This window comes from Mesoplodon bidens (genome assembly GCF_964165515.1).
Source record: "Mesoplodon bidens genome assembly, chromosome: 8".
Lineage (NCBI taxonomy): Eukaryota > Metazoa > Chordata > Mammalia > Artiodactyla > Ziphiidae > Mesoplodon > Mesoplodon bidens.
This window is the reverse complement of record NC_138165.1, coordinates 22,263,446-22,277,916: the sequence shown is the minus strand read 5'-3', so window position 1 is coordinate 22,277,916 and position 14,471 is coordinate 22,263,446. Positions and strand designations below refer to the sequence as shown.

Sequence of the window (14,471 nt, the reverse complement as noted above, 5' to 3'; positions counted from 1 at the left end):
TTATTTACACACTATATTTATTTTCACTCTACATGGTGAGTTTTTTTGTTTGTTTAAAAGGCACAGGTCGCATTTTAGTGTCTGTCCAGTTCACTACACATGAACAATTTAGTGTTCTTTGGAGTACTCCTGAACCCTTGAAATGCCACAAGTTGAGGGCTTCATCTTCGTTACATTCTCTCTGTCAGCAGATTTTTTAGTGAACATCTTGCTGGTAGACCCCATTTTATTGTTTAATCAAGAGATTCAATGACCCCAGGAAAAGGGAGGTTTTAAGAAAATCCTAGTGGGGTTTTGATATAAAGATCTTCTAAGTCCATTCCACTTCTTTTTTTCTTGCCTTATTAAAGTAACTGTAACTTTCAGCTTTTAATGCAGTGTTCCCTTCATGCTAACTTCCTAAGCTCTAAGCTTGTGCAGCGTCTGGTGACATGGAAATCACTTTACAGCACATTCAAAGCATCGGTTGACAAAAGAATCAGTAAAATAGCATTATGTATCTTAAATGAATCCAATACTTGTAGCAAACCAAGTGGCTTGGAGTTTGGCTGTTTCACATACCCAGTGTAATGATGCTTATAAGTTTATATGGCAGGATGCATGACCTGCACATTGATAACATTAAGATACAGAAAACACAACTAGCATGAGAGAGACGCTGCTAAGTAGTCAGTTTCCTCACTCACTGATATCACTTTGTCATTAATTCTTTCCATCCTCATATACCTGATTAAATCTATTTGAAAAAATTAAATGTCAACCATCATACCTCAGGTTCTGTGTTTATTTTTTTATGAAAAGGAAGGGTGAGCTGGGGGCAGGCTGTTGAGAGCTGTTTGCGGTGGTTGAGGCCAGACTGCTCTGAGGTTTTCTGGCATTTTTTCATCTGTGCTGCCATCTAGAGAAGAGAATGAGAAACACTCATAAACTGGAAAAATAAACTGGAAGTCCCAGGACGGAGTTATGGGAAAATAGACACTGTATACTGATTTGTAGAAAACTGTAAGAAACATCAGGGAGATTTGGTGGCGATAATTTTGTGGTTTTCCCCCCTCTCTCTCCGTCCCTCCCAGATACAAAACAGAATTTGGATATCTGTTACCGGTGTTTATGACAGGCATTCCTGCGGAGCCATTTCCTGTATTCAAATTGAACTCTTCTTACATAAATAAAGTTAAATTGTGTTAACTTTCTGGGACCTCTGAAGTGGTGTAATTGTTCCATAGTTAAGATGTTGCTGGAAATGCTCATATTCTCAGTCCTGAAAGATTTGGAGATGAAATGGCAGGCGCGTGCGTGTGCGTGTGCGTGTGAGTGTGTGTGTGTGTGTTAACAAGATAAAGAGGTCCTTTGAAGACTCAGGGGCAGTTTTCTGAAGTCAGTGTGTTCCACAGAAGCTCTTAGTTCTGCAGAATGTTTATAGGTGAAACATTGGTCAAATAAATTTGGGGAATGCTAGGTAAAACCATTTTAAACAGTTTTCTTTATTACAGCCAGGACTTCTAATAGTCTTTAGTTTACCAGTGTGCACTGTGAACTTGCAAGAGAGGAAAGTGCTGGGCAAAGTTTCCCAAACTTATTGGATCTTGAAACCCTGGGCTTTTCATAGGACTGGTGCTGTGTGGAGCAAGCTTTAGGAAATATATCAGGGAAAGGAAGTTGGCCTGCTGCATGCATGCCATGTGCAAACATACCAGTCCTCCATTCCTCTAGAAGGAATGTTATAGGAATGAAATTTGTTTGATAATTGCTACTTGCAGGTATGACAAAGTAAGTGTACCTATAACGTAGGCCAGATTTTCTCTCTCAGCTTACTTATCAAATAGCAAATAATAAGATATAGTCTTTTTACTTAGCACACATTTAGCATGCTCTAAATCTATGCAAGGTACCATTGGGCAGGGAGGATAGTGAAAGTAAAACATGATTCTTGCTTTTGACAAACCATTAAATAGGTGGAGTGGTAAGTTAAGATACAATATACTAAAAAATCCTTTAAACAATGGTCATACCAGGTTTATTCATCATAACTGAAATAACAGGCTTTGTTTCTGTGGATCAAGGCCATGTTCACCCATGGAAGAAAATAGCCTTTAGAAATGCTTTTGCAGGGGCTTTCCTGGTGGCACAGTGGTTAAGAATCTGCCTGCTAAGGCAGGGGACACGGGTTTGAGCCCAAGTCACAGAGGATCCCACATGCCACGGAGCAACTAAGCCAGTGCACCACAACTACTGAGCCTGCGCTCTAGAGCTCGAGAGCCACAACTACTGAAGCCCGTGCGCCTAGGGCCTGTGTTCCACAACAAGAGAAGTAACCACGGGGCTTCCCTGGTGGCGCAGTGGTTGAGAATCTGCCTGCTAATGCAGGGGATACGGGTTCGAGCCCTGGTCTGGGAGGATCCCACATGCCACGGAGCAACTGGGCCCGTGAGCCACAACTACTGAGACTGCGCGTCTGGAGCCTGTGCTCCGCAACAAGAGAGGCTGCGACAGTGAGAGGCCTGCGCACCGCGATGAAGAGTGGCCCCCGCTTGCCACGACTAGAGAAAGCCCTCGCACAGAAACGAAGGCCCAACACAGCAGAAATAAATAAATTAATTAATAAACTCCTACCCCAACATCAAAAAAAAAAAAAAAAAAGGTATAAGCCAGTATTTAAAAAAAAAAAAAAGAGAAGCCACCACAATGAGAGGCCCGTGTGCCTGCCGCAGCTAGGGAAAACCCGTGCACAGCAATAAAGACCCAATGCAGCCAAAAATAAATAAAACAAAATAAATAAATTTAAAAAAATTAAGAAATGCTTTTGTAATAGCAGCCACTGTTAGAGGATTTTACCTGACTTTTTTTTTAATTAAAATGTCAATGACCATGAATGTTTTCCTGTATTAATCCTGGAAAATGACATTCTTTGTGAAACTGAGTGAACAATATTAATGCTTCCCTTTTGATAATCTATCTGAACTTTAGGAAAAAGAATATATAATTCATGCTTTTGACTCAAGAAATAATGTCTCTGTTTAGGAATTAATAAGGATAATGATAAAACATCATCTCTCCCAAAGGATAAATATTATTTTCATTTTATAGAAGCAACTGGGGCTTAGAGAAGTGAATCGGGGTTTTTTTTGTTTTTTTTTTTTGGTGCGGTACGCGGGCTTCTCACTGTTGTGGCCTCTCTCGTTGCAAAGCACAGGCTCCGGACGCGCAGGCTCAGCGGCCATGGCTCACGGGCCCAGCCGCTCCGCGGCATATGGGATCTTCCCAGACCGGGGCACGAACCCACATCCCCTGCATCGGCAGGTGGACTCTCAACCACTGCGCCACCAGGGAAGCCCATGAATTGCTTTGTCTAATAGCTTGTAAATAGTGGGATTGGGATTCAATTCCAGTCCTATCTGTTCCTAAATCTTTATTATTTATTTCCCTTATGGTGGGGGCAGAGTAATTTTAGAAAATGTTTGCATACTACCTGATTTCCATAATATCAAATTAAGACTTCCCAAAGTGAAACGGGGAAAACAGTTTTCCTGGGATTTAGAGAATTACACACACACACACACACACACACACACACACACACACACACACACAGGAGACTGTAAGCTTTATGAGAGCAGAAGCCATAGGACCATATCTGTTTTCTTTACCATACTAAACCTGGTGTTTAGTACATGCCTTGCACGTAAGTCCTCAATAAGGATTTGCTCAGTGGAGTGCACTCAAATGATAATGTTTGGGATCAGATGCTGGGCACACATAAAACCTTCAATACTCTATTGCCATTTTTTGCAATAGAATTCAGTTATAAATCTGTAAAGTCTTCTCTCTTCATGAAATGGTCTGAACCTGGTCAAGGGCCCTTTCCACATTTGCAAATGTGTGTTCCAGTCCATTCTCAATAGTTAATCACATTGTGAGTCAATTTGTGGATGATTGAGAACCTTCGCCTACATGGTTGTTTGGTCATTCTCTGCAAATGCATTCCCTGAAATGTGTTAAAAGAAGTACCCTTGAAAGACAACTAGACTTGAAGGCAAAGACTAAATATTTTTTTATATTTGTATTCTTAGCACTCTGCTTCATAATAGGTGCATGGTACATGTTGAAAAAAGAAGGAAGAAAGAAAGGGGAGGAGAAAGGAAGAAAAGTGAGAGTTAAGAATCTTGGACTTTAGCCTTGGGTTGGCTATGTAAACTTGGGCCAATCATTTCTTTTTTGTTCCTCAGTTTCCTTTTCTGGAGCTAGGGATGTTGACCTACTTGACCACTAAGGCCCCTCCAGATTTTAAATGCCTGTGGGAAGAGACTGGGGTCATTCTTAGCATAAACAAGACCATGTTTCTTTGTGTCCACTAGGGGGTACTGTAGTACTAGTACAGTGGCCACTGTCTTCCAGTTTATCCAATTCTGATTTTTTTTTCTGAATTTACTCCCCTGAAAGACATTCTGTTTTCTTTTTTTTTTGAAGTATATGTTTTAAAAAAAAATTTATTGGCGTATAGTTGATTTACAATGTTGTGTTAATTTCTGCAGTACAGCAAAGTGAATCAGTTATACATATACCTATATCCACACTTTTTTATATTCTTTGCCCATATCCGTCATTACAGAGTACTGAGTAGAGTTCCTAATGTCTCAGTTACCAAGAATGAATTGGCAGCAGGAGTTCCTCGGTGACTGGGTGATGCTGAAGGTCATCTCTGACCAGTCCTCAGAAGGCTTCAAAGGTCTTCCAAATGTTTTCTTAACTCTCTCCAGTGACTCCTTAAGTCATGGCTAAAGCCTGAGTTGTATTAGATTGAGCAGGGACTGGATAAGAAAACCTGCACCAGGCACACAGTTAATGTACTTTCTTTTACTCAGAATTTTGCTATCTGTCCAATCTGGTTGTCCATTCTCTTTTTTCAGATTTGGCATCCATAGTGGAAAGAACAAGTTAGGATGTCCCTCTTTTCTGAGTGATTCACACCATGTTTACCAAAGACAGCAATTGGTTTTTCCATTTCCTTTGACAATCTTCTGAATATTTTGACAATAGAACACCAAAATTATGTGAATAAATGGACATTCCTTACTTTTAACTTTCAAACTCAAATTTATACTACAAAGTATAAGATTTAATTCTATAATGGAAGCTGGATAAGCCTAGGAAGAATTTAGCTCAATGATCATTAATATAGCTTAGTAGAGTAATCATAGAACTATTTGCTTAGTAAGGTTATGAGATGTTAAGATTTTGCTTGGGCCAAAAAGAGGGGCTTGACACTCTTTTAACGGAAAACAAAATGGAGCAAATTCCATTTACCCTAACAACAAAAACATAAATTTAAGAAATGTGCCAAATCTACATGAAGACAACTATATAACTAAACAAGAGTTTAAAAGAAGGCTTAAATAGAGAGCTATACCATGTTCTTGGATAAGAAGGTTCAACATTGTAAAAATTTTAAATTCTTCCCTCAAAGTATTCATAAATATAACAAAATTCCAATCAAAATTCTAATTAGATATTCTTGGAATCTTGATAAAAGAGTTCTGAAATTCATTGAGAAAAATGAAGCTAAGAAGAGCAAAGAAAAAAATTTTTAACTTTTGAGAGGGAAGGGGATTTGAATGATAAGATTTTAAAAGAAATTATAAAATGGCTGAAATTGAAACAATATCATAGCTGCAACAAAATAAACAACCAATAAAATAGAATAGGAAGTCCAGAAATAAATCCAAGTATGATGGCCTGGATGTGTGTGTGTGTGTGTGTGTGTGTTTTGGTTACCTAGCATATGAACGCTTTTCCCAGTATGGAAACTGAAGAAGGGAAGATCTTCCTCCTTCTAAATAGAAAGGGCATCAGCATATAACTGAGGTTTACCCAGTGAGATTCTGACATTGAATCCAGGAGTGATGCAAAGGTACAGGGACCAGCAAGTTATTTACAGAGAGAGTGGTGATGTCAATAACCCAGGAGAAGAGAATGCCTGGTGGTAGCAGTGTCACTGGAAGCATTCTGCCTAGACTCTTCCTTTAACAGGTCTTGGCCAAGTTCTGCCAGCATTCTAACTAGACTGTTCCAACAGAGGTCCTTGGCTGAGTTATCTGTTGCCAGCCTCTTTTGGCTTCTGTTTCTTGAGTTTGGTTTTTAACTTTCCCATAGATTTTGTGAGCTATTTGGCATCCTTCCAACAAATTCCATTCTGTTTAAGCTACCTAGAGTTGGTAGCTTGCAGTTATGATTCCAGACGTGTACAGAAATTTGTATGAGGAGCTGAGTACAGACAACAGATTCTTAGGGAAATGAGGAGACTATAGTTATCCAGACTCATTATGTTTGAAGATAGATGGGATGCTGGAAGCCCATGGCCTGTTATAGTGAAACAGCTAAAGAAATTAGTGCCTGTGGGGACTTCCCTGGTGGTCTAGTGGTTAAGATTCCATGCTCCCAATGCAGGGGGCCCAGGTTCGATCGCTGGTCAGGGAACTAGATCCCGCATGCTGCAACTAAGAGCCCGCATGCTACAACTAAAAGATCCTGCATGCCGCAACTAAAGATCCCATATGCCACAACTAAAAAGATCCCGCATGCCACAATGAAGACTTTGCATGCCGCAACAAAGATCCAGTGTGCCATAACTAAGATCCGGCATAGCCAAATAAATAAATATTTTAAAAAAAGAAATGAATGCCTGTGAATATTAGGACTAAGGTGGGCATTGAAGACAAGACCATGGAGGACCTAATTGTTGTTGCCATAGAACAATATGAGGGGTATGAGGAATTCAAGAGCTGTGTGCTGAAGTTAGCTGCTTCAGTTGATAGGATCAACAAGTGGAAATCTCTAGATTCTCATTTTAAAATATGAACTGAAACCCAAACTGTGAATTATTAAAAGAAATTCTTATAGCCCTAGGATTGAGATAGCTATAAAACCAGCATTTGTTCTTGTTGATTGCTGATTTGCAAATCAGTTGAATTCACCTCCTTAACTGGGGTCTTATATGAACATACGTTAAGGTGCTAATCCAGACAGAGTTACAGCTTTGGAGGAGATCAAGGTGGTGGAGTAGGGGGATGTGGAGCTCACCTCCTTGCTACGAACACATCAAAAATACATCTACATGTGGAGTAATTCTCACTGACAACAAACTGGAGACTGGCAGAAAGACTCTTATATCACCAAGGTTGTAAAGAAAGATCCACACGGAGTCAGGTAAGAAGGGAAGAGAAGAGATCGCGTCACGATCTTCATCCCTAGGAGGGGACACGGAAGAGGAGAGGGATATCATGGGCTCAGAGATCCTCCTAGAAGAGTGAGTGCTTTGAACTACATATTGAGTACCCTAGCTCTGGGGTCTGACACTGGGAAGATGAATCCCCTTAGCTGGTTTGGAAACCAGGAGGGCTAACAGGAGGGCTGTAAGAAACCTAGACTCCACTAGTAAAGAGCTGCACAAACTTGCTTACTCCCAGAAACAAGGTGGGGAAACAGATTGAAACTTCCCAGAATTCTGGCTGGTTTCCTGAGACTGCCCCAGAATGTGACCCAGCCCATGCAAAGCACCCGCTCTGGGTCCTCTAGCTCCGGTGCAGCTCCCCACTAGGACAAAGGCTGTAGCTGCCAAGGAGAGTGTGCTGTTGGGGGGTACAGAGCCAGCTCAGACCTGACACTGCATCTGAATGAGATGGTGGCTGCCATTACTGGCATTCAAAAAGGCAGCAGACTGGGAGCTGTCTGAAACTCTTGATTGGTGTGTCAAGACCATCCCAGTTCACATTCTGGCCCACATTGAACACCCACACTGTCCTCTCTTGTTCTGGGGCAGCTTCCCACTAGGGTGAAGTTTGCCATTGCCAAGGAGAGTGTGCATTTGATGGGGACATAGTTAACTTGGACCTGGTACTGCATCTGAACAGGGTGGGGAAAGCCATTGCTGGCACTCACAGAGGCAGCATTTTGGGAGCAGTCTGGAACTCTGACTGGTGTACTGGGCTCACACCAGTGAGCACCCCATCCCACACAGGGCACCAGATCCAGCCCCTCTTGTTTCAGCACTGCTCCCCACTGGGGCAAAGGTGACCATGTTGGGAGAGGTGAGAACTCACATTTAGAGGGAACAGAACCAGCTCAGACCTCAACCTCAGGGCTTCTGCTCTAGCACCTTGGGACCTGTCCCTGCCCCCATGGGGCAGTTATGGTCACTGAGCATAGGAGAAGCTCACACCTGGCTCTGACTCTAGCCCTTCCATCTCCAGCCCCACCTGCCACCAAGGTGATAACTGCCAGCACACCCTGGGGGAAGATGTGACCTAGCTTACATCAGATTCAGCTCTCCCACCAAAGCCACTGGGCACACATAGACTGCATATGAAAGCTCTCACACAAGGACACCCCTTCAAGACCACAATAGGTAACTGTTTAACCTACTTTCGTAGAGACAGAGAAAGTTAAGCAAAATAAGGAGAGGAATTTGTTTCAAGTGAAAGAACAAGAAAAAGAACCCTGAAAAAACAAAAATGAACCTGAGATAAATAACTATCAGATGAAGAGTTCAGAGCATTAGTAATAAGTAATAAGAATGCTAACTGAATTAGGGAAAAGAATAGATGAACACAGTGAGCATTTTAACAAGGAACTAGAAAATAATAGAAAGAACCAGTCAGAGGTAAAGAATACAATAACTGAAGTGAAAAACACACTAGAAGGAATTAACAACAGACTAGGTGATACAGAAGAACACATAAGTGGTCTGGAAGATAGAATAATGGAAATCACCCAAGCAGAAAAGCAAAAAGAAAAATAAATTTAAGAATGAGAATAGTTTAAGGGGCCTCTAGGACAACAGCAAGTGTACTAATATTCGGATTATAGAGGTCCCAGAAAGAGAAGACAGAAAGAAAAAGGATTAAAAATGTATTTGTTGAAGTTATGGCTGAAAACTTCCTGAACTTGAAGACAGAAACAGATATCCACATACAGGAAGCACAGAGAGTCCAAAACAGATGAACCCAAAGAGACCCACACCAAGACATAATTAAAATGGCAGAAGTTAAAGAAAGAATTCTAAAAGCAGCAAGAAAAAAAACAAAGAGTCATATACAGGGGAACCCCCATAAGTCTGTCAGCTGATTTTTCTGCAGAAACTTTGCAGGCGAGAAGGGAATGGTATGATATATTTAAAGTGTTGAAAGGAAAAATATCCTGCAACCTAGGATACTCTATCATGCAAGGTTATCTTTCAGAATTAAAAGAGATATAAAGAACTTCTCAGACAAGCAAAAAATTAAAGAGTTAATCAATACTAAACCAACCCTAAAAGAAATGTTAAAGGTTTTTTTCTAAGTGGAAAAGAAAAGGCTACACAAAGTAGGAATTTTTAGGAAAGGAAAAATCCCACTAGTAAAAGCAAATATATAGTAAAGTCTGTTGATCAACCACTTAAATAAGCTAGTTAAATGATTAAAAGACAAAAATTGTAAAATCAACTAAAACTACACTAAACAGTTAAGGGATAAGAATGAAGATGTAAAATATGACATCAAAAACACAAAATGTTGGGGAGAGGAGCAAAAGACATAGATATTTTGAATGTGTTTGAACATAAATGACTATCTGTTTATAACAAGTAGATGTAGTTTTAGGTCAACATATATGAGCCCCATGGTAACCACAAATCAAAAACCTACAATAGATTCACAAAAACTAGAGAGAAAGAAACATAAGCATACCACTAAAGAAAATTATCAAGCCAAAAGGGAAGAAAATAAAAGAAGAGGAGAACAGAGAAGAACTACAAAACCAACCAGGAAACAAATGACAAAATGGCAATAAGTACATGCACAACAATAATCACTTTAAATGTATGCCAATGGATTAAATGCTTCAATCAAAAGCCATAGGATGGCAGATGGGATTAAAAAAAACAAAGACCCTTATATATGCTGCTTAAAAGAGACTCACTTTAGAGCTAAAGACACGCACAGACAGAAAGTGAAGGGATGGAAAAAGATATTTCATGCAAATGGAAATGACAAGAAAGCTGGGGTAGCAATACTCATATAAGACAAAATAGACTTTACAACAAAAGACAATAACAAAAGACAAAGTAAGGCATTATATAATGATAAAGGGTTCAACAGAAGAAGATATAACATTTGTTAACATATACGTACCTATTATAGGAGCACCTAAATATATAAAGCAAATATAAATAGACATAAAGGGAGAAACTGACACCCCCTTTACATCAATTACAGATCATCCAGACAGAAAATCAAGGGAACAGTGGTCTTACATGACACATTAGACCAGTTGAACTTAATAGATAAATTGAAGACATTCCATCCAAAAACAGCAAAATGCACATTCTTTTCAAGTACACATGGAACGTTCTCTAGGATAGATCTACAAAACAAGACAGAGCTACAGAATAGCCTATAAAACAAGTCTCAACACATTTAAAAGAATAGAAATTATATCAAGCATTTTCCCCAACCATAATGGTATGAAACCAGAAATCATTTATAGGAAGGAAAATGGGAAAAACACAAACACGTGGAGAATAAATAACATGCCACTAAAAAGCCAATGAGTCAGTGAAAAAATCAAAGAGGAAATCAGAAAATACTCCAAGACATATGAAAATAAAAACACAACTTTCCAAAAATCTATGAGATGAAGCAAAAGTAGTTCCAACTGGGAAGTTTATTGTGATACAGGTCTACCTCAAGAAACAGGAAAATTCTCAAATAAACAATCTAACCTAACATCTAAAGGAATTAGAAAAAGAAGAACAAAGCCCACAGTCAGCAGAAGGACAGAAATAATAAAGATCAGAGAGGAAATAGATAAAATTGCAACAAAAAAATACAAAAGATCAAAGAGGACTTCCTGGGTGGCACAGTGGTTGAGAATCTGCCTGCCAATCAGGGGACACAGGTTCGATCCCTGGTCTGGGGAAGACCCTACATGCCGCAGAGCTACTAAGCCTGTGTGCCACAACTGCTGAGCCCACGTGCCACAACTACTGAAACTCGCATGCCTAGAGCCTGTGCTCCACAGCAAGAGGGGCCACTGCAATGAGAAGCCTGCACACCACAATGAAGAGTAGCCCCTGCTCACCGCAACTAGAGAAAGCCCGCGTGCAGCAACGAAGACCCAGCACAGCCATAAATAAATAAATAAATAAATAAATTTATTAAAAAGAAAAAGATCAAAGAAACCAAGAGCTTTTTTTTTTGAAAAGATAAACAAAGTTGATAAGCCTTTACCAGGATCATCATGGAAAAAAGAGACAGGACACAAAAAAAGTAAGAAATGAAAGAGGAGAAATTACAACTGATATCACAGAGACACAAAAAATCATAAGAGAATATTATGAATAGCTATATGCCAACAGATTGGACAACCTAGAAAAAATGGATAGATTTCTAGAAAAATATAGTCTTCAAAGACAGAATCAGGAAGAAATAGATAATCTGATAATAAAAAACAGGCCAATCAGTAGTAGTGAAATTGAATCAGTAACCAAAAAGTTCTGTCAAACAAAAGTCCAAGACTGGATGGCTTCACAAGGGAATTCTACCAAATATATAAAGAAGACCCAATACCTATCCTTCTCAAACTGTTCCAAAAAATTGAAGAGGAGGGAACACTCCTAAATTCATTCTACAAGGCCACCATTATCTTGATACTAAAACCAGACAAAAACACAGCAAAAAAAGAAAATTACAGGCCAATATCTTTGATGAATATAGATGCAAAATCCTCAACAAATCTTAGCAAACCAAATTCAACAATATATAAAAAGGAAAAAATATATAAACAGCTCATGCAGCTCAATATTAAAAAAACAGAGAAATACAGCTACACGTGGAACAACTCCTACAGAACACCTACTGAACGCTGGCAGAAGACCCCAGACCTCCCAAAAGGCAAGAAACTCCCCACATACCTGGGTAGGGCAAAGCGGAGAGATTCCCGCACAGAGGATCGGTGCCGAGCGGCACTCACCAGCCCGAGAGGCTTGTCTGCTCGCCCCGGCGGCTCTGGAAGCTGAGGCTCGGGCTTCGGTCAGAGCGCAGGGAGAGGACTGGGGCTGGCGGCGAGAACTCAGCCGGAAGGGGGCTAATGAGCCACAGCTAGCCGGCAGGGAGTCCAGGAAAACTCTGGAGCTGCCGAAGAGGCAAGAGAATTTTTCTTCCCTCGTGGTTTCCTGGTGCGCGAGGAGAGGATATTAAGAGCGCTGCTTAAAGGGGCTCCACAGACGGGCGCGAGGCACGACTGAAAGCGCGGAGCCCAGTGACGGGCGTGGGATGCTGGGGCTGCTGCTGCCGCCGCCAAGAAGCCTGTGTGCGAGCGCAGGTCACTGTCCACACCGCCCTTCCGGGAGCCTGTGCAGCCCGCCACTGCCGGGGTCCCGGGATCCAGGGGCGGCTTCCCTGGGAGAACGCACGGCGCGCTTCGGGCTGGTGCAACGTCACGCCGACCTCTGCCGCTGCAGGCTCGCCCCGCACTCCGTGCCCCTCCCTCCCGCCCGGCCTGAGTGAGCCAGAGTCCCCGAAGAGGCTGTTCCTTTAACCCTGTCCTGTCTGAGCGAAGAACAGACGCCCTCCGGCGACCTACACGCAGAGGCGGGGCCAAATCCAAAGCTGAGACCCAGGAGCTGTGAGAACAAAGAAGAGAAAGGGAAACCTCTCCCAGCAGCCTCAGAAGCAGCGGATTAAAGCTCCACAATCAACTTGATGTACCCTGCATCTGCGGAATACATGAATGGACAACAAATCATCCCAAATTGAGGAGCCAGGAGTCAGTGCTGTGCCTCTGAGGTGGGACAGCCAACTTCAGGACACTGGTCCACAAGAGACCTCCCAGCTCCACATAATATCAAATGGCGAAAATCTTCCAGAGATCTCCATCTCAACACCAGCACCCAGCTTCACTCAACGACCAGCAAGCTACAGTGCTGGACACCCTATGCCAAACAATTAGCAAGACAGGAACACAACGCCACCCATTAGCAGAGAGGCTGCCTAAAATCATAAAAAGTCCGCAGACACCCCAAAACACACCACCAGACGTGGACCAGCCCACCAGAAAGACAAGATCCAGCCTCACCCACCAGAACACAGGCACTAGTCCCCTCCACCAGGAAGCCTACACAACCCACTAAACCAACCTTAGCCACTGGGGACAGACACCAAAAACAACGGGAACTACGAACCTGCAGCCTGCAAAAAGGAGACCCCAAACACAGTAACATAAGCAAAATGAGAAGACAGAAAAACACACAGCAGGAGAAGGAGCAAGATAAAAACCCACCAGACCTAACAAATGAAGAGGTAATAGGCAGTCTACCTGAAAAAGAATTCAGAATAATGATGGTAAAGATGATCCAAGATTCTATTTCCCAGATCCAAAATCTTGGAAATAGAATAGACAAAATGCAAGAAACAGTTAACAAGGACCTAGAAGAACTAAAGATGAATCAAGCATCGACTAAAAACACAATAAATGAAATAAAAAATACTCTAGATGGGATCAATAGCAGAATAACTGAGGCAGAAGAACGGATAAGTGAGGTGGAAGATAAAATAGTGGAAATAACTGCTGCAGAGCAAAATAAAGAAAAAAGAATGAAAAGAACACAGGACAGTCTCAGAGACCTCTGGGACAACATTAAACGCACCAACATTCGAATTATAGGGGTTCCAGAAGAAGAAGAGAAAAAGAAAGGGACTGAGAAAATATTTGAAGAGATTATAGTTGAAAACTTCCCTAATATGGGAAAGGAAATAGTTAATCAACTCCAGGAGGCACAGAGAGTCCCATACAGAATAAATCCAAGGAGAAATATGCCATGACACATATTAATCAAACTGTCAAAAATTAAACACAAAGAAATCATATTAAAAGCAGCAAGGCAAAAACAACAAATAACACACAAGGGAATCCCCATCAGGATAACAGCCGATCTCTCAGCAGAAACTCTACAAGCCAGAAGGGAGTGGCAGGACATAATTAAAGTGATGAAGGAGAGAAACCTGCAACCAAGATTACTCTACCCAGCAAGGATCTCATTCAGATTTGATGGAGAAATTAAAACGTTTACAGACAAGCAAAAGCTGAGAGAGTTCAGCACCACCAAACCAGCTTTACAACAAATGCTAAAGGAACTTCTCTAGGCAAGAAACACAACAGAAGGAAAAGACCTACAATAACGAACCCAAAACAATTAAGGAAATGGGAATAGGAACATACATATCGATAATTACCTTAAATGTAAATGGACTAAATGCTCCCACCAAAAGACACAGATTGGCTGAATGGATACAAAAACAAGACCCATATATATGCTGTCTACAAGAGACCCACTTCACACCTAGAGACACATACAGACTGAAAGTAAGGGGATGGAAAAAGATATTCCATGCAAATGGAAACCAAAAGAAAGCTGGAGTAGCAATTCTCATATCAGACAA

The 14,471-nt window shown here is 41.2% G+C and overlaps 1 protein-coding gene across 11 annotated transcripts in view; it reads right to left on the bottom strand.

The window, feature by feature from the left end:
• The window catches only part of LOC308622026 (uncharacterized protein), a 133,792-nt gene that overhangs the window by 61,067 nt on the left and 58,254 nt on the right, over positions 1–14,471 (bottom strand). For 9 of the 11 annotated variants that reach the window (XR_014016552.1, XM_081243061.1, XM_081243056.1 and 6 more), the window contains one exon: positions 770–898. The exons of the other annotated variants lie outside the window; for them this stretch is intronic. Coding sequence is in view for 1 of the 9 variants with exons in the window: in XM_081243057.1 (XP_081099183.1) it covers positions 770–898 (129 nt within the window). In the remaining 8 variants the exon portion in view is untranslated. The remainder of the gene's footprint in view (positions 1–769; positions 899–14,471) is intronic. 11 annotated transcript variants of the gene reach the window in all.